Source organism: Sminthopsis crassicaudata, chromosome 2, assembly GCF_048593235.1.
Source record: "Sminthopsis crassicaudata isolate SCR6 chromosome 2, ASM4859323v1, whole genome shotgun sequence".
Lineage (NCBI taxonomy): Eukaryota > Metazoa > Chordata > Mammalia > Dasyuromorphia > Dasyuridae > Sminthopsis > Sminthopsis crassicaudata.
The window spans coordinates 505,351,001-505,372,147 of NC_133618.1; the positions used below are offsets into that span (position 1 = coordinate 505,351,001).

The 21,147-nt window shown below is 37.5% G+C and overlaps 1 protein-coding gene across 5 annotated transcripts in view; it reads right to left on the minus strand.

Moving 5' to 3' along the window:
* VAV2 (vav guanine nucleotide exchange factor 2) overlaps positions 1 to 21,147 on the minus strand; it is a 432,898-nt gene that overhangs the window by 172,937 nt on the left and 238,814 nt on the right. For all 5 annotated transcript variants that reach the window (XM_074294054.1, XM_074294051.1, XM_074294052.1 and 2 more), the window contains exon 3: positions 18,039 to 18,097. In XM_074294054.1, coding sequence (XP_074150155.1) covers positions 18,039 to 18,097 — 59 coding nt within the window. The remainder of the gene's footprint in view (positions 1 to 18,038; positions 18,098 to 21,147) is intronic.

Here is a 21,147-nt window from a genome sequence, read left to right on the forward strand (position 1 = left end):
ACCTGATCAAGAAATCAATGAGCTGGACAACATAAGCTGTGGTAATGAAGGAATTGACCAGAGATTGACAGGCAATCATGAGCTGATGTCAGCAGCTCACTTTGTGTTTCCCAACTTCCATCCCTCAGGAATAGGAAAAAGTTATGTGGATAGCTATACTCTCCTCCCTTTTCATTCATTTATTTACTTATTCAAACATTCCTAAGTGCCTATTTCATATGAGGTCCTAGGCTAGACAATCAAAGTTATACAAAATCAATTAACATGCTAAGTCCCCATGTTAGGCCCTGCTGATGCAAAGAGAAAAAGGAGATAATCCTTGTCTTAGTGGACAGAGGTAGGTGAAGTAGGGAGGGGATAAAAATACAGCATTTATGTGTGTATACATATATACATACATATATATATATATATATATATGTATGTATATATGTATACACACAGTATTGTCTATGTATGCAATACACTTAAATATAAAATATATACAAACAAAATACAAGGTAATTTTAGGGGTGGGGAAAGGATTCAGATTTGAGGGATCAGTCCTATAAGATCTAAGAGAAACAGGAATTCTGTGAAGGATCTGGAAAGAAAGAATACAATCTAGGCATGGTGGAGAACCTGTGCAAAGACAAGAAATTGGAGATAAAATGTCATGTGTGAAAAAGAAGGCAAGAGTGACTGGACCATATATTTGAAGGAGAATAATATATAAGACTGGAAAGGCAGACTGGAGCCAGGTTATAAAGGACTTTAAATGCTAAACACAGCAATTTATATTTGGTCCTCAAAGTAATAGGAAGTCACTAGAGTTTATTGAGCAGGGGAATGACAGTGTCAGATGCTTTAGGAATATCAATTTGGCAGCTGAATGAAAGATGAAATGGGAAAGGGAGAAAGGCAAAGAGAACAAATAAAAAGTCATTGCAATGGTCAAGTGAAAGGTGGTGGAAATCCGAACCTGGGTGGTAAGGAAAGAGCAGAATGGATAGAATGACAAAATCTGGCCATAGTTTGGATATAGGGGGTGAAGATGAGTCAGAATGATTCTAAGGGTACAAACAGAGTTGATTTCATCCTTCTTCACCATGTCAAAGCATTCGCCACAGTCAACCATTCCCTTTTCCTTGTTACTCATTCTTCTTTGTGTTTTCACAATATTCTTACATTTCTCCTGCTACCTGTCTACCCACTCCTCCCCCTCTGAATTAATCAATTCAATCAATCAACAAGCATTTTTTTTAAATGCCTACTGTGTGCTAGGAACAATACCATTCACTGGTGTTAGAAGTAATAAAACAATTCCTGCTCACAAGGAATATATATTCTTACATGGAAAACATCATATATTTAAACATCATATATTTACATGTATATACAGCATATATATAATATAAAAAAGATAAATAAAAGTATATACATAGTAGCTAAATATAAGATAATTTGTTAGAGATGGCAGTAGCAAAATTCTTTGCACCAGATGAAATACTGATGGGAAAAATCAAAGAAAATTTTACAGTGAATCATTTTTTCTGTCCAGGGCAGGCAGAACAGTTTGTGGATACTTGGGATATTAGAAATAGGGTTTTGCCAGGATTGTGCCCCAAGGAGCATTTTAGCAATCCAAAACAAAGAAGAGGTTGAAAACCAAGAAACTGGACTATAGGAACAGGTACTAGATGGTGGCTTTATCACTTACCAGTTTTAGATGCAAATTCAGAGTGGACTGAGGAAGAAACATGCCCCTCAGGAAGGGATAAGAGTCATAGGCAATATGAAATGTTTGTCAAGAGATAAACAAGTTCAAAAATAATCAGCAATGAATGTTTCAAACTCAAAGAAAAGACAGAGGGGATGGGGACAGAGGTGGGCACATGAGAGTCTGAAGCCTCCAGAGGATAAGGATAGGAATCCCAGAGCACAGGAAAGCATGTTTGTTTGTTTTCAGTCAAAAGCAGCAGACCTTTTCAGCTAGCTGTTGGGTAAGTCTAGCAGTATGTCATTGTTGCTCAGACCCAAACTCTAGTCAGGAACTTGGAAGAGTTCACCAGTGATCAGAAGATAGTCTTTGAATCAGGTCATTTTAGGAAAGATGGAAGCTTTCAGGTCTCCAGCCTGAAATTTACCTGAGATAGTAGAATAATACAATATTTGCTATCTCAAGAAAGCAGCAAAGAGACCAGCCAAAATCTTTCTTCCAGAAATGCAGAGGCTACCCATAATGTCAAATCCCAAGCAAGTAGGCCAGAAGAATGAGAAAACAAAAACAGAAACCCACCATAAAAAGCTATTAGAGTGACAGAGATGCTCAAAACATAAAACCAGAAAAGAATGATTCCAAAATATTTCTATGTCCATATCACCCTACTAATCACATTCCAATTGATCCTCTAGGATCATACATAAACTCTTTTCCTTGGTATTTGAAGTTCTTCATAACATGATCTTTTCAATTTTTTTATATGTCACTTATTACCCCTCCATATATTCTGTTTTAGGGAAACTGGCCTACTCACCGCTTTTTTTTTTTTTTTTTTTTTGAGGTTGGGGTTAAGTGACTTGCCCAGGGTCACACAGCTAGGAGGTGTTAAGTGTCTGAGACCATATTTGAACTCGGGTCCTCCTGAATTCAGGGCTGGTGCTCTATCCACTGCGCCACCTAGCTGCCCCTACTCACTGCTTTTCAAAAACAAGCTCCATTTCCCAACTCTATGCTTTGCATTGTCTGTGCCTCATGTCTGCAACGCCATTTCTACTTCCTGGAATAGTTGATTTTTGCCAAGATTCAGAGCAAATGCCAACTTTTGCATGAGACTTTTTCTGGTCTTCTCAGTTAATAGTACCTTCCTCTCAAAGGTTTCCTTTTATTTGATTTTTATAACCCATACATATCTATATAGGTATATGGAGTTTCCTCTAATAGAATAGGTTCCTGAGGACAGGGAAGGTTTCACTTTTGTATTTTTTGGTCTCTAGTGTCCAGCACAAAGCAGGTACAGAATAAATGCATAGCAAATGAAAAAGCCCTAGTTTGGTTGGAGTCCCAAGCTCAACTGCCAACCAGTGGTATAACCATAAGAAAGTCATTTTACTTCTGCTGTTTCTCAATTTCCTCATCACTAATATGATGGACCTATTTGCAACTCTATGTCCTTTTAGTTCCAAAAAGACTAGCCATGCGGATAACTTATTTTGTTCTGTCAGAGGCCATCAAGGTGTAAACTGCGAAAAAGATAGCCGATTTAACTTTCAGGGTTTCAGGGAACAAGGATTCCAACTCACCAGAAATTATCTTTTTTTCTTATTTTGAATTTAAAGGACACAAAAAAACCTAGGAGGGAGTAGGAAGAATTATCATATGCCTTTAAAAATATATAATGAATTCAACATTTTATTTTGAAAGCTGGTTATCTGTGTTTCCTTCTGAACTTCGTTCTATTCCTTTTTTCACCCAGGGCTATTACCAGTCATCCTGATCTATATCTTACCACTAGATCCAGATGGTTCTGGAGGTGACTTTGCTCAGCCTCCTCTCATTTAAATCCAATTTGCATGACATGGCATCACCTTACAGATATTATGGTTCTCTTCAAAAATGAAGTACCGGGAAACTAGTTGGTACAGTGGATAGAGCATCAGCCTGAAGTCAGGAGGACCTGAGTTCAAATCTCACCTCATATACTTAACATTTTCTAGCTGTGTAACCCTGGGCAAGTCACTTAACACCCCCCCCCCCCCCCCCCCCGCCCAAATAACAATCTCTTTTTGTGCATTTGAAAAATGCACAAATAACCATCTTTTCTTTCTGGCAACATTGTAATTAGCACCCTTCTCTACCTCCCACAATCAGTGTTCAAAAGTTAAAAAAGAAAAGCACAACCTTTTCAACAAATATGGTCAAGTAAAACAAATCCAATACATTTGCTACAACCAAAAATGCATGTTTCATTCTGCACCTTGAATCCATTGTCCCTCTGCTATGCTTCATCATCACTCAGAGTTAGTCATTATTTTGGTCACTGCCTTGATGAAAATTCTTAAATCTTTCAAAATTTTACAATATATTATTATATAAATTGTTCTAGTTCTGGCTCATACCACTTTGAATCAGTTCATACAAATCTTCCCAGATTTTTCATTTTACTTTTTCTCATTTCTTATAGTAACTAATACTCTATTACATTCATATGCCACAATTTGTTCAGCCATTCTCCAATTGATAGGAAAACTCTTAGTGTCTAGGACTCTGCTACACCAAAAAGAGATATCATATTTTGACACTTAAGGGATTGTTACCCTTTCTTTCTCTGATCTATCTGCAGAGACACGAGTTATGCATAAGTGACTTTGGAGCAGATTTTGCTTTTCAGAATGGCTAAATTACAACTCTTACAAAAATACACTAGTGTGCCTGTATTCCACAGTCCCTCCAACTATTGGTATTTCTATTTTTGACATATTTACCAATCTAATAGATGTGAGGAATAACTTTATAATTGTTTTAATTTCCTTTTCTCGAATTATTAATGATGAACTTTTTTTCATATATCTGTTGATAACCTAGATTTCAGTCCATTCATATTAATTGACTGTTTATCTATTAAAAGAGTTGGACCAAGGAATAAAAGAGGGAAGCATAGCCACTTTGACATTTCATTGAGAAAAAAATTCCTTAAACATTAAGTAGTTATGTGCAAAACACTGTGCTAGGCACAAAGGGAGAGTAAACAAAGAAAAATCAACCCCAAGGCTATGTATGAGTGTAAACAGTAAGGGCAGGCTTTGGCAGAATAATTTTCAATACAAAAATTCAGGCATGCTATTCATACCATCTCTGGTCCTCCAAAAATATCCATCCCTTCTCCAGAAGGTCTCAAAGCAGAATTAGTCCCTTCATCATCCCAGCTTGAAATGCCCAGCTAAGATATTTCTTGATCAATGGCCTCTTTCCCCTGGGGCTATCCTGCTAACCACTACCTTGGCATGAAGGAATGGATGAAAAATTCACTAATTAGAAATTCTGCAAACGAAGGGCAGCATGTGGACAGTTCTATGCCAGCCTGTCTCTGCACAAAGCTTCTTTGTTCTGCATATGGGTGGAATTAATATGCTAGAGAAGTTGATAGAATGACATATATTGTGCTTTATGCATGTGGCTTAAAATTCTATCCTTTCAAATGTGCTAACTGCTATGTAAATACAAAATAAGATGCCTACAACATGACATTGGGGAGAAAGAAGGCTGACCAAGCCAGGAAGACCTGAGTTCAAGCCTTGAGGTGTGTATAACAACAGAAAGAATGCAGACTTTTGAGTCATATAAAGTCTTGGCTCAAATTCTATTTCTGATTCTCACAACCTGTGGGATATTAGACAAATCACTTAATCCCTTTGGACCTCAGTTTCCTTTTTGGTAAAACAAAGGAATCGATGGCCTCTGAGATGCTTTGCCAGCTCTGGATCTATGAGCTTATGATCTATTTATGACCTAATATAAACATAGGAGCAGAGTGACCACAGGCAAATAACCTTCTAAAATTTTCCCCTGGGCCTCAGGTAACCTTTTTTCATTATAATTTATTGATGAGTTGCCAGGCTGCCAGTTTACTCAATGGGCAAGAGTTGTTCACACAAGGGATTTTCCATAATGATAAAATCTTTTTTTCTTCCTCCTCCTCTCTCTCTCCTCTTTCTTCCCTCCCTTTATTTACATACATTCTCTCTCTTCTTCCCTTCCTTCTCCCCCCCTCTCTCTTTTCCTTCCTCCTTCCCTTCTTCTCTCCTTCTCTCTCTCCTCTCTTCTCTCTCCTTCTCATACACACCCACACCCACACATACACTGCTAGGTACGAGATGATAGTACATGAAAGGCAACATGTAAAAAGAACATTGGACCTGGAGGAGTCAAGAAAGGTCACAGTTCAAAACTCCTTCCTCCAAATCTCACTATGTAATTATAGACAAGCCACTTAATCTTTGAACCTCAATTACTTCTCTTATAAAAGAATACCAATTATCTACCTTACAGTATCATTATATCATTAAACCTTTATAATGCACTTAGCTACCTTTAAAGTTCTCCATTAGAACATACAATCCTTGAAGCAGGGACTAGTTGGTTTGGGGGAGGAGGAGGTGGGAATAAGGAGCCTTTCTTTGAACTCCCAGCACCAACACATAGTAGTTGCTTGCTCACTGATATAAATGCCAGCCATTCTGCTTTCAAAATAAATCCAAGCTAAACAAAGTTAAAGTACAATTTTAGGGAATGTGGGCTAAATTCCAAATAATAACGGCTTATATTTATGCAGAACTTTTCATTTATAAAGTAACCAGCATCTGGAATACCAGATAGAATGCTGGACTTGGACTGAATTCAAATCCTGTCTCAGATATTTGCTGGCCAGAGGACTCTGGGCAAATCATTTAACCTTTCTGCCTCAGTTTCTTCATCAATAAAGAGACAACTCAATAGCTTTAAAGGATCCTTCTTGTTTTTAATCCAGCCTTACAAGATACAAGTACATAGTACAAAATTATCTCCACTTTACAAATAAACAAACGGGGCGGAAGGAGTGGGGTGTTCCAAGAAGTTAGAATTTTTTGCCCTTGGTTCCATAACTGTGACAGCAGAACCAGACCTCATTCTACCACACAACACACTGCCTCTTGGTTACATTCAGCCTTTTTTATGTCCAAAGACTGAGGCTCGGAGAGGTACGGCTGAGGAGCAGCATGGCCCAGTGAGTAGAAGACTGGCCTCAGATTCAGTAAAACTTAGATTCAAGTCTCAAGCTTCCAGTGCATCTCCACTGGTGATCTAACCCATCATTCTACTGCTGGTACAAAGGAATCAGCTGACATGGTCCTTCCAGAAATAGGGGTGATACTAATTTGATTGTGGTTCCCAGGACAAGTGATGGAACGGATTGGGAGTGAAGAGAAGGAAAAAGGGGGAGAGAGGCATGAAACCAGCGGTAGGACAGATGGCAAGGGTGGATGGCTTGATAGGTTATAAAGCATGTAGTCTGGTCACGCTGGTTAGATACAGGGCAAGTGTATGAGTATGCAAATCAGTACAACTCAGCCGAGGAGTGATGCTACCAAAATTGAGTGTTTAAGCACCCCAGTGTCCCCATTTCCAAATGTCAGGTGACCCAGATAAGTCACTGGGAGGGCTGGTGGATCAATGAGATATGGAGCAAGACCCTCCAGACCTCTTTTCCCCCACTAAAAAACAGAGAAAGCACTTACTACTTTGTCTAACTCACTGCAATGTTGTAATGATCAAATGAGAGTATGGTCACAAAAAGCTTTCATCCACATTAAATGCTATATAACTATAAATTATGGTTACTAATTGTCACTAGAAGCAGCAACAATCGGAGCTCAGGTCAGCGTGCCACCACATCCCAGTGGAAAGTGACTAGCAAAGCCTCACAGGGCATCTGGAAGACATGTTGGTAGAGTGTGAAGGGTCAGAACCAACAGACCAATTTCTGTGTTCCAAAGGAAGTCAGGACAGAGTATCCCAGCATTCACAGGTGACCTCTCCTGACCCCACCCAGCTAGGATTTTAATTTGTTCCAATTATTCCTCTCCTACTGCCAATATAAATTATGCCAATTCCATTACCATAATGAAAGAAAAAAAAAAGAAGTTAGCCCCCTGGAGCTATTCCTCCATCAAGCCTTCCCCCCAAACAAAAACAAAACACACAAAAAGACAAGGGAAGGAAACTCACGTCACCTGGTAGGGAGAATGAAATAATGTTCCTTTTATGATGGGCTCCTTAGCATCTTAATATTGCTATTGTTCATCTGAATCTGCTTTCTCTGCTGGACACTTCAATTATCTGAAATTAACTAATGTACTTAGAAGATAATATTGTATGTTATTATGTAGCGATGCCAAATTACTTCCCTCCTAAACTGTGAGCTCTATTAGGGACTATCATGTCTAAATTTGGAATGCAGTTCTCCCTTTACCCAACTGCCACTCTAGGATAGTGTTCTATACATAGCAAGTAATTAGACTGCTTATAATAATAATGATTAGCACTTATATAATCCTTTAAGTTAGTGCTTTATAAATACTCTCATTTTATCCTCACAATCACTCAGAGTTCTATTATCACATTTTACTGATGTGGAAACTAAGGCAGGCACTGAAGTTAAATGATTTTCCTACGGGTTCAAAGCTACTAAGTGTCTGAGGATACCTTAGAACCTGCATCTTTCTGGCTACTGATCCAAGGCTCCCTCTAAGAAGCCACCTGGCAGCTTCAGTTGAATGAATATGTAATGAATGAAAAGTAAAGTTGCCACTGCCCAGCATACCTGGAGATAAGCCTAGCTCAGTTATTAATGTTATTAATGTCATTAAAAGGACAAGGGTCAATTCAAAATCTAAGAATAAAAATGCATTTATTTTTAGCTTCTTCCCACATCCTTTCGAATACCCATTTGAATATGGGTGTGCCTGATGTTCTGGGAATTAACTTGATTTCTGACTCACTAGAATCTGGGAAGCAATTCAGTTTTCCTATCCTGACCCCTGCTCAGCCACTTCCTTATTTCTACTTTAGTCTGGGAAGAGAGAACCTGCCTTGCAGACCTATCTGATCTAAGAGGAGCTATCCGCTTCTTAAATCTTGCAGCATTGCAAGGACTCTTGGGACATCAAATATCAACATTAGAACAGCCTTTTAGAACACAGGCTTCTTCTCTGGATTGGAGATAGGTTCAATCCAAAGGAATCCTGGCACACAATATCAAAGAGGAAAAGCAGAGATTATCTAATACAGATTTTACAGATAGAGAAACTGAGGTACAGAAAAATCAATTCATTTACCCAATGGCACAGAGCAAGGTAATATAGACCCAAAATTAAAACTTGGTGGTTTTTTAAAATGACATTTTGAGTTTTTGCTCCAATTGTAGGTTAAAACAATTTTTAACATTTTAGAATTCAGCTTTTTGACTCCCAAATAACACTAAGAGAGGATACAGTTGAGGAGTAGAAAGAGCTTTCCACGTTGAACCAGAAGTTTACAATGGTTCAGTGATTTATTTTCTGTGTGACCTTAGGCAAATTCCTTACTTTTTCTGAACTTCAGTCTTCCCAATTGGAAAATGAGATTAATTCTACTTAAATGATTTACTTCTTAGGGTTGTTGCTGGGATCCATTGAGATAATATCTGCAAAGTTTTTAATCTAAACCTGAAGTCTTTTTGCTATTTTCAAGAGTTCTCTCCTGGGGTTTTTTTTTTTCTTCTTCTTTAAGTCTTCACCCTCTATTAAGCACAAGTTCCCTGAGAAATTAGATATTCTGCTCTTTTGTACGGAGAGGTAGAATAATATGTACTCCCAAAGAGGCCTATACTAAAAAGAGAGGCCCATCTACATAGTAAAACATTTAGAAAAGTACTTTTGGTGGTCACTATATGTCAGGTCCTGGCACCTATTATTCCATTTGATTCTCACAACCCTAGAAAGGAAGTGCTATTATTATTATCTCCATTTTACAGATGAGGAAACTAAGGCAAACAAAGATTAAGTAATTTGACCAAAGCCTAAAGTCAGATTTGACCTCAGATCTCCTTAACTTCAGGCCCAGGCTCTATGGACTACACTATCTAGTTTCCTCCTAATGAAATTCTGCAAAGTTATAATAAACCAGCTAGGCCACAAAGAAAAGATAACCCCTTATCATTTTTGGAAATGAGGGTCAACCCACTGGAAACACTGCATACTAAATCAGAATTTTTTGTTATGTTCATTGTTTTTTTCTTTCTTTAAAAAAAATTCTTTGATATATAAAGGTTAGTTAGAAGTTGGGGAGGGAAAGTGATATGTGAAATGAGGAAAAATGGTATAATGGACAGAGCACTGGACTTGGAGTCAGAAGACCTCAATTTGAATCAGGATCCAGCACTTAGTAGCTTTTTTTTGGTGGATGGGAAAGTAATTTGTTTTGAGTCTGGATTTCCCCAATTGTAAGATAGAAATAATCTTTACAGAGTGCTCTGAAAATCTGAAAATGTTAGTAAATATGAGGTAGCTTTTGTAATTTGTAATCTCTATAGCATCTAGTATAAGACTGGGCACATATTAGCAATGATAAATACTTTTTAAACTGGCATTTTTTTTGGGGGAAAAAAAAAAGATCATTTGGACTTTTCCGTTTTATTCTCCTTTATTCTCATGCCATTTTCATCTATAGCTCTTATTTGAAAAATTCCAAGTTGTATTCACCTCAAATTGTTTTCTTGCCCATTTCTTAGCTGAAAGGTAAAGAAGAAAACGCTTCCTGTCTTATTCCATACCACTAACACACATTCCCCCTTCCCCTCCCACAACTACTCCTCCTCTTGCTCCCTTACCTTTATAGGATGAGAGCAAAAAGGCACTTGAGAGATTCCACACTGGAAATATGAAGAAACTAAAGGTCCAAATGGTCAAAAATGACTCAGTATTTAAGGTACTGAAAACATCACCCTCAACTTTTAGGGATTTCAGTAGGAATATAGAATTTCTATTTGATCCTTCCATTGCAGGAAAGCTTTGGCATGGGTAGCACCTGAAAACTTACAGAAATGAATGCTGCTTCTGATAAGGGATCCTCAAGCTCAGGAACTGAGATGGCCACTGGAAATAACTTAATGATATTTAATAAGTGATTTGGGTGTGTGGAGCACTGTGCTAGGAGATACAAAGTCACTGTGCCTGCCCCTCAAGAAGCTTAAAGTCTAGTAGGTAGATAAAGCACAAAATACAAGCAATAAACTTAAGAATAGCATTTTCATTCTTTGTCTTTGAATTCCTAGTCTTTTGTGTTCTGTTTTTTTCAAAGAGGACCAATGACTTAATGGGGTGATGTCTTGACTTCTCCACGAATTAGATTTCAAATGGGATAGAGTTGTACAAAACATCAGTCTCATTAGCTCTTTCGGAATCTTAGAAGTCCAGTGGCAGGATAAAAGTCAAGATGATTGGTAATGACCCGGGGTGCAGTAAAGTATAAAACAAAGCCATAGAAGAATTCCTAGGAGGAAGGTTGTTAACTGACTGCTGATTCAAGCAGGGAAGGTGTCTTGGAAGAAGTGACATTCTATGCACATGTTTAACCTACATTGGATCCCTTGCTGTCTAAGCGAGGGGGGTGGGGGAAAGGGAGGGAGAAAGATTTGGAACACGAGGTTTTGCAAGGATGAATGCTGAAAATTACCTTTGCATGTATTTTGAAAATAAAAAGCTATTATTTAAAATAAAAAGAAGAAGAAGTGATATTCAAGTTAGCATTTAAAGGAGAAGATAGTAAATCCCTGTCTCTCTTCTAACCCTGTCAGGTGTTGTTCATTCATTTCTGATGTGATGGATTTTTCATGATCCCATATGAGGTCTGAGGAAACTGGCAAACAAAGTTAAGTGATTTGCCAGCTAATTGAGTGGACACTGAGGCTGGATTTTAACTCAGATGTATAAATTCCTCAAGAGACACAGGTGATCCATGCTTTCTTACCTTGTTTAATACGAATCTATATGCTCCTAAAAATCCTACATGTCTACAGAATATGTTAAGAAGCCTTCCTCATTTGTTCTTTACATTACTGGGTACCAATGGAACATTTGAACTGACAACTGATTATCAAATGAGATAATATTTCTAAAATGCTAAGTTATAGTGCCCTCCTTTTGTTCCCCCCTCACACACCCCATCAGTATTTCCCCTGTTTCTACTACCTAATTGACCCACCTTCTTTTCTTATATCTCTCTAATGATATTGAATGGGACTGACTGAAGTTATCTCAGTTTGAGACTAGGCCTATGTCACATGATCCCTATTCCCAGAACTGGGAGATCAGGCCTTGGACTCTGGGCCCAAGAAGGACTCTGGGAAATCACATGATCTCTAAAGATCAGACCAGAAGTGACAGGAAGTGACATGACCTGTGGGAAGCAGACAACATTGGTGACCATTGATCAAGGATAGTTACATCCTTTTAGTCTATCCAATGAAAAGGCTTGGATCTTTTTCTATTTAACTGGGTGTTCCACTTCCTGCTGATCAGATTCCACAAGCACATGGTGGGAGTTGGAATGCCTCTCAGGTGTGTCTGGGCCTCTCCCCGAAGGGACTAAATAACGGCTTTCTCTTTGTACCTGAAGATGTCTCAGATTAGTTAATTTAGGAAAGGGGGTCTTGCACCTGTCCCACACAATATCCTTTACCTGGCTTCCCTTCTGTAAATCTTACTTGTAACATGCTATTACCTACATACACCCACCATCTGCCTCTCTCTATTGCCCTTTGGAATACTCCAAGCACTATGGGTGCTATGCCATAATTCACATCCACATGCCATCATGTGGAATATCTAGATACATAAAAACAGAAGGACTTCCTTGGAGCTATAACAAAGAGGCAATTCAAGTTACTTTCCCTATAGAATTTAAGATCCTTGAAGGTAGAAATTTTAATTTTTATCTCTGTATTTCCAGAATCCAGCATAGTGCCTAGCCAATAAGAGATGTTTAATAAATGCTTGATGTTTGATTCCCAAAGCTGAACTGACCTAAAAGAATCCTGGCCAACTTGAAAGATTTTAGCGTGCTCTCCCCTTGTTCTTCAAAAGGGCTTAGAATTTTAAAAAGGCACAAGATTGACTTAGGAATAAGAGTCATTTCTCAGGGTCCAGAACACATACTACAGTCAGAGGCAAGCCTTGTGCTAGCAATATAGCCATGTGTCTATTTGGGGGGGGGGGGGAAAATGTATAGCAGACCACACTTGCCTTCCTTCCCAATAGAAAATCCAGTGCTGAAATCCTAACCCCACAACACCTCCCCTCCCCCCAAGGAATGTACCAGATGTAGCTGGAGACAAGTGCAAAGGCAAATTTGAGCCCCAGGACAGGCAAAACAATCCATTATCTGAGCTCTTTTCTTCATCCCTTTTGGAAAATTGTTCTTGGAAATAACCCTGTCACTTCTGCATAACTGTTTTGATAGATAACTGAATTACCCTGCAAAAGGGGCCAAAGTTGACATGTCTAGAAAGAAGCTACCAGACAATCCAGGAATCCTGCAGGCAGAAATAAAGCATGAACTGCTTTTCCACTTATTTCTGGGTGGTATGTGCCCACCAACCAATGCCTTCCCATTGATTCACACCTAAGCTTTTATACTAGGACACTTAGCTTGGGCTCCTGAATAATGAACCCCGAAGGGCCTGGCTAGTTCCTGAAATAAAAAGCTAAGACTTAGCCACCTAGGACTTGGGTATTTCTAGTTTGTAAAAGACCATAGAACTCAAAGAAGAGGGTTTTCTCCCAAACAAAGGTCTATCTATGTGTAGAGGAGATGAGCCAGACTCTCTAACTAAAGCCTTTCCTTCCAACCCCACTGGACCCCAGGCAGTATTTTTAGATTAAGCTGCCAATTCATCAACCATTGGGATGCATAATGAGGCTCTTATGGTAAATCATCTCATTATGCAAAGTGCAGGGGTTGTTAAAATGATCATTTTTAAAGTGGGGCGGGGGAGGGAGGGGCAGTGCATCAGAAGTAGAGTTGGGATCTCTGGAGGTTTCCAAGCTGTAAGTCAGAAAAGCAGGCTGGGGGGTTAGAGGCCCTCCGTTCAGATGCCAGCCGTGCCCCTTGATGCCCCGAGCAAGTGACAACCTCTTTGGGTCTTCTTTTCCTCATACACAAAGTCAAGAAGTTAAACTGTGGGGGTAAGGCTTTAAAGTATCTCCCAGTCCTAAATGGTCTTATGAAAAGGAAGATGGCAAAGATTCCAGGATTTCCGACTCAATCTGAAAGAAGGGCCAAGCTAAAAATGTCTCCTAATTAATACCATTAGGATCTGGTCTCAGACAAAGAGCTTAGTTAGTGGTTTTTGAATATATTCTTGACAGACACCAGATTGTTTAAATTACCTAGAAAAATTCTCACACTCTGTTGTGCAAGTATGAGAAAATTATCCAACCCTACTTAAGTGAGGTTGAGGGCTGGCTTGTGTATACTACTTGTCTCTATGCTTCAAGGTTACTCCTATACACATAGGTGGGAAAAGGACCCTCAAGGCAGAGAGACTGAGCATTGGCCCATAACAATTGACAAGTCATGTAAGCTCATCTGTAAAATAATAATGATGATAATAATAATAGCAGTTGCCTCACAGGATCATGGTGAGATTCAAAAGAAAGATAAGGACTTAGGCAAAACAAAGGCACAAAGTGGTTTGCGTGGGTCCATGTGATGCAAATAGTGTCCCCTTGAACTTTTGGGGCTATCTTCCCAGAGGAGAGGGCCTCAGAGTTTCCCTCCCATTGCCCACATGGTTAGGGTGCTAAGGGCAGTAGTTCTGTTGTGAACTAGCTGTAAGATCATGAGACAAGTCACCTATGCAGCAAAAGCTACAAAACAGAGTTTGAGTTATTATTTTGTTGATTGTCAGACTTAAGAAAAGTGTTAATAATGCATTTTAGACTTTAAAGTATGTGTATATTTCTTTTAAGGAGAGCCAAGTTGTTAAACATTTACCAGCAAACCCCTATAATGCTTTATAAACATTGCTTTAGTTCAAGAGGGTGGTGAAAGGTTCAGAGAATGAAGTCATTACTGGATTACAGGTTAACAACAACACTAATATTCATAATTCCATTTGAGCTTTGCATCGCTATTTACACTTCATACTCAAGCCCAGGTACACACATACATACATAGATACACCCATACACACTATATATATTATTCGATCCTCACAAGAATTCTATGAAGACAGGGTAACTCTATTTTGCAAAGAAGAGCACTGAGTCCCAGACAAGTCCCAAGACAAGACTGAACTACTCAATGACAGAGCCAAGTATATAACCCATGTCACAGAACCTCAGCTTTGGACTGGTCATCTATCCTTTACTTGTAAGCCTACATTTACTGGGAACACCCATCAATACCTCTGGAGGCATTCTATTTTGGAATAAATCTAATTATTAGCAACTTTTCTCTTCAATGGAGCCTAAATTAGCCTCTCTGGGATTTCTACTCAGTCCTCTTAGTTTTCTCATCTGGGACCAAGAAAACCAATCTAATGCAAATGACAGTCTATCAAATACTCAAAGAAAGCAATTCTTGCCTTCCCTAAATCTTCTCTTCAACCCACATACTTTTTTCAACAGATCCTTATGTGACACAATCCCCAGGTTCCTCATGAACCTAATTGTCTTCCTTTGAACACTTTCCATCTTGTCAGTGTTCTGCCAAAAAAGTGGAACCAATCACAATAAAAAAATAACTGGAAATTATATAACACTTCAATGTTTAAAAAACACTTCATATATACTGTCTCATTAGAGGCTCAATATAATTCAAAGAGATGTCTAACTCATTTTATGTGGTTCAGTTACTTCTGTCATTTCAGACTCTTCTCGACCCCATTTGGGTTTCCTTGGCAAAGATAAGCATCATTTCATATTATAGCTCATTTGACAGATAAGGAAACTGAGGCAAACAGGGTTAAAGGACTTGCGCAGGGTTACACAGCTAGTAAGGGTCTGAGGTCATATCTGTGCTTAGATCTTCCTGACTCCTGGCCCAGTATTCTATTTCACTTTGCCACCTAGTTGTCCCATGCGCATTTTGTAGATAAAGAAACCAAGACACAGGAAGCCATGTACCATACTCACACCGCTCTTAATGAAGGATTTGCAACCAAGTCTTCCTACTTCCAGATTCACTAGTGTGAACCTAACACTCTCCAAAATAAATCAACATTTGAGAAGTGAGATGCTAGAGACAAAATAGTCTTAAGTCCTCTCCTATCAGTCACTACACCTTTCTTAAAATAGCTTAAGATTGTATTAGCTTTCTTGGCTTCCATGTCATGACCATTTCACATTTGAACCTTAGGTTTTTTTGAGACTAATATCTAATCATACCTTCCCTACCTTGTATTTGTAAAGTTACATATTTTAACCCAAGATTTTATATTTATTCCTATTGTAGTTCCTGTTACATTTCATTTTATTAGATTCTTCCCATTTTTCCCTGCTCAGACCCTTTTATTTCTTGGCTCAGCCATCCAATAATCACAGCTATCAACTGAATTCTTGTGCAATCTACACATTTTATCAATGCTACTTATACCTTTATCCAAGTCATTGATTCAAAATGCTGAAACAGATCACAGGGGCACTTTACTGATATTTCTCTATAGTAACACAAAACCATGACTACTCTTTAAATCTGTGCCATTCAGCCAGGGCAGAACCTATCTAACTGGACTGTTGTCTGAGCCACATCTCTCTTTTCCTCTACAAGAGCAAGTGAGCCTTTCTCAGATGCTCTCTACCAAGTCCTAGCCAAATTATAGCTCATACAGCATCTCCAGATGTAACACTCTAGCAGCCCTGTCAAAAAACAAAAAAAAAAGAAAAAAGAAAGCAATTACATTGGTCTGACATAACCTGTTCTTGATGAGGACATAGAGGTGAGTTGTGAGCCTTTCTTTCTTTTTTAGGTGTTCATTAATCACAACTTTAATTACATGTTCTAGAATTTTGCCACAAATCAAAGTCAAACTCAAAGGACTTCTAATTTTAAAGCCAACTTACTATGTATACTATACACGTGCATATGTACAATCTAGTAAGTCTTTCAATGCATAGACATGAATAGAAGCACAGTTTAGTAACTCTCTCAACACACCCTGCACAGATACAGATCCTTTTTATACTGTCTGGCTCAAAGGCTCCTTTTGAGCCTTGTTTAAAAGCATTTGCATCGTTCTGAGCACTGGACACAAAACCACTTTGCTGTTCTGTATTCCAAGTACGCACTGAAGTTTGCCACTCAGGACACTCTCCTCCTTGATCTGCATCTGATGCAAATACCTTACTACCCACACACATTTTAGTTCTATTCTTGTTTAATTTCACAATTAGCTCATTTGGTTTCCAAAACGGATCTGTGTCAGTGTGTCTTTCAATCTCCAAGTTCCCAGAAGGCAAATTCTGGACTATATCCAGTGGTATGCTGGTAAATGTTTAACAATTGGCTAACCGGGAAGGGGAGAGGGAAGATGAAGAAGTTTAATCTGCCTTTCTCTTATTTTCTTCATTACTTCCTGACAATCAGTTAAGAAAAAGAACACAAGTCCTGATCTATAGTGTTTGCCCATTTTTGAGGTACAAATGCTTTTTTTCCTTACCTTTTCCTTCCTCCCTCCCTTCCTTCCTTCCCTTTCTCTTTGTCTCTCTTTCTATACACACAAATATATACTTGTATATAAACACACAAGATGTATATATATGAATATAAAATAAACATAAATTTATATGTAAACACACACAAATACACACACATATACAAAATCTTTAATTTAAAATAGAAAGGGAACAAGGAATTTTACAGGTCATATAGCCCAACCATCTCATTTTTACAGATGAGGAAACCAAGACTCAAAGAGATTACATGTCTTGGCCAGAACCACACAACCACTAAATATCAGATGTGAGATTGGAACCCAGGTCTTCTTTGCTCTAACTCCAGCATTTTGTTCACAATGTTAAACTGTTTCTCTTCCAACCTACCCCTTGGAGCCCCAAGTAGAAGGCCATTAAAATTTAATATAATCAAGTTCTGATAGCTACAAATATGAAGGCTACTTGATTCACATCAAAACCTTCCTGATCCTTCCATTGCATTTCTGTAGGCAATGATCTGTGAAAGGATTAATTTGCTGATCTTATTACCTAAATCGAAAGAGATTTTGCAAGTCATGAGAAACATGCTTTCAAGATTTCCCTGGTGTGAATTGAAAATTATTGGTCATTTTTTTCCCCCTTCCCCACTCTTTGAACTGAAGTCAAAAGGCAATTCTAAGACACATTGAAAATGAATGATAAAAAAATAGGCAGTAAGATGTTTGCTTAAAATTCCAATGTTTGTGACAAGTTGGGCTAGTAGTAGACAGTGATAAACACACACATACACACAGCTTTATCAGTTATTACACACAGCAAAAACTTACCTAATTCCTTTGTTCTGTGCAATACTGTGCAGAGAGAGTCTAGACACTGCAGAGATGACCTGATGGGAAGGCAAAGGAAATGCTTTTGTAATTTTCCAAGAAAGAGAAAAATAATAATAAAATGTTTTGTGGCTATACAAAAGTGAACATTTTATCTGGATTATTTTTTAAAATATAAAAACACAATAATGACCAAACTAGTAATTAATTTGCATGTCTGATCTTCAGGTTAAGACATAAGCTTGGACATTTCAAACCAATACCTTGTAAAGAACCACAGATAGTGGTGGAACTCCAGAAAAAAATTTCAATTATATAGAAGATAGCATGTCAAGACAGTGATCCAATACACCAGGGTCATTACAGTCATGTTATCATGCCATTCAAGAGACATTGATCCAATTACAAAAGGGACTTTCTAAAAGAAGAGAGGCTGACAACCAGACTATTCCCTTAAATCTTACCTTTGCCCAACCCCAGTCACTACTCAATTAGATATAGGAATCATTTTCCTCCCCAATATTCCAAGCACCCCACACATAGTCCCTCACATTTCTTTAATAGTATTAGAGGAGGAGAAGATACCAAAAATCATGGGGAGAATAAGTGATTTACCTACAGTCTCACATATACTTGTTTGCCTTTTAAAGTCAAATAATATATGCTATTGTGTTTGTAACCTGGAGTTAGGTAGTATATTGGATGAGAGCAAATTTGTGGCTTTAAAACCAAATGATTTTTAGTAGATAAAGGAACAAAGGATAGGAATAAATTGTTTCCCCCAGATTGCAAACTGTCATTTAAGACCACTTGAAAGATAGCTCAAAATCATTAACAATAAAACATACTTCTAAGTTTTTTCCATAATCAGAAAATTAGAAAAGAAGACAAAAAAATGGAAATAATTTATGTTAGAGGGGCTTCAATAAAACAGGCACATTATTACACTTTTGGTATACATGGTTAAATTGGTCCAACGATTCTGGAAAATAATTTGAAATTAGGTAAAAAAAAAATTAAAAAGTGAGCCCATCTCTGATGTATACTCCAAAAAAGTAAAAGACAGAACAAAAGATCCACTATATTAAACTATCAAATAAGATATTTGTAAAAAGTGCTAACAACATCTGGATTTGAGAGGTACTATGTAAATGCTTATTTTCTTTCTCCCTCAAATGAGATAATATAGAGAAAGTACTTTGCAAATTTTGAAGTACTATATAAATGTCAGTTATTAAAAGGGCTCATTAGGTGGTACAATGGACAGAGTGCTGAGACTGGAGTCAGAAAGACCAGAGTTCAAATCCAGCCTCAGATACTTACTAGGTGTGTGACCCTGGCAAGTTAATTCATCCTGTTTGCCTCAATTTCCTTATCTGTAAAATGGGGACAATAATAGCACCAATCTGTCAGAGTTGTTATGAGGATCAAATGAGATAATATGTACTTAACATAGTGCTTGGAACATAATATAAAATGCTAAATATAAAGTGTTAGCTATTACTAATTGTATTAATATTAACAGCATCTCTTTTTGAAGTAGCAAAGTGTAGAAACAAAGTCAAGGTCCATTGACTAGACAATGGCTACACAAATGGGGCATGAATATAATGTTAGATTTCTGTGTCATGAAAACTAGAATTCAAAGAAACATGGGAAGACATATAAACAGATAGAAGCAGAAGCAGAAAAACAAAAACATTGACTATGAAATAAAAACCGAAAGAGCTTTAAAAAAAGGAAAGGAGGAGAGAAAATGAAATTGAATACTTATTATTATACTGATCACACTTGGCTTCCTTTGTGATAGATGTGGAATAATATGAATGTTGAGAGAAATGATTATTAAATAAAGAAGATTCAGGATTTTTTTCCTTCCTCTTTTGAAGATTAGATAGAGCAGATGACGAGATAAAATTTTGGAGTTGTTGCTCCACTAGAGAAACTTAGAAAAATTTTAATCTAAGGTGAATTCTGAATCACTGTTCCACTTAGCCAAATCTGAATAGAAGTGGATTTCCTTTTGTCTAGATTGGGGTTCCTTGGACTTTTTCCACTCATGACTCAAGAAATTTTTACACAATCCTGGGTATGTAAATATATAAAATAAGTATATGAATTATAATTTTATGATTCCCACATTCAGTTATACAACCTATTATCTTAAAAAGCTTTGGTCTCGGATAAGTCTGGATAAGAGATGAGTTACTATGTCCAAAATGGAATGATTAGTCAAGTTCTCCAATCTCTCATTATAATAAGCTCACCTCTTCTTATAAATGACCAATCAGAATTGTTGACATTCTCAGGAACATCCACTCCTCCAAGGACATATAAATGCTGAGCGAGTTCCATAAAGGAGTTTTGATATTCAAGAATGCCACTGAACTCTTTTTATTAATTATTTTGAACATGATTAATAAAGTGATTAATTACCCAGAAACTACATTTTATTTACATATATATATATATATATATATATATATACATATATATATATGTATATATATATATATCACAATGTATATTTTTATATATATTGTCCCCAGCTCATCAGGGTAAATATCAAGCACCAAATAGCAAGAAGAAACAGAAGAAAACAACCCTTTTATAAAAGAATTTTGACTAGAAGAGCACTAAAATCTCTCTCCAACTCTATATCTTAAGATTCTCTCATAACTGCTAGAATAAGAAGACTAAATCTAACCCCTACCATGAAAGGTAACAAAGATATAGCCTAGAGCTAATTTATTTCCAAGGTGCCATCACATATTCACTAAAAGAATGTCAGAGCAGAACAAGAACTTAAAGCACAGAGACAAAAGGATGGTGACTTGGGAAGTGTGTGTGTGTGTGGGGAGGAGGTGTGTATTTCTTTGAATCAGTCTTACAACAGGATTCTATTGTTGGAATCTTCCTTATTTTCTTAGAGATGAGCCAATAATTTTTACCATAGAGATGGCCTAACCTTAGCTCCTAATACTTAGTTAATGTACTTCTGAGCAACTGAGGATAGCATTTATTTATAACTGTTCTTGGCTTTGAGTATCTCCACATATTTCACAAATATTTTGGACAATGGAATACACTACTAATACCCCTGAATCTA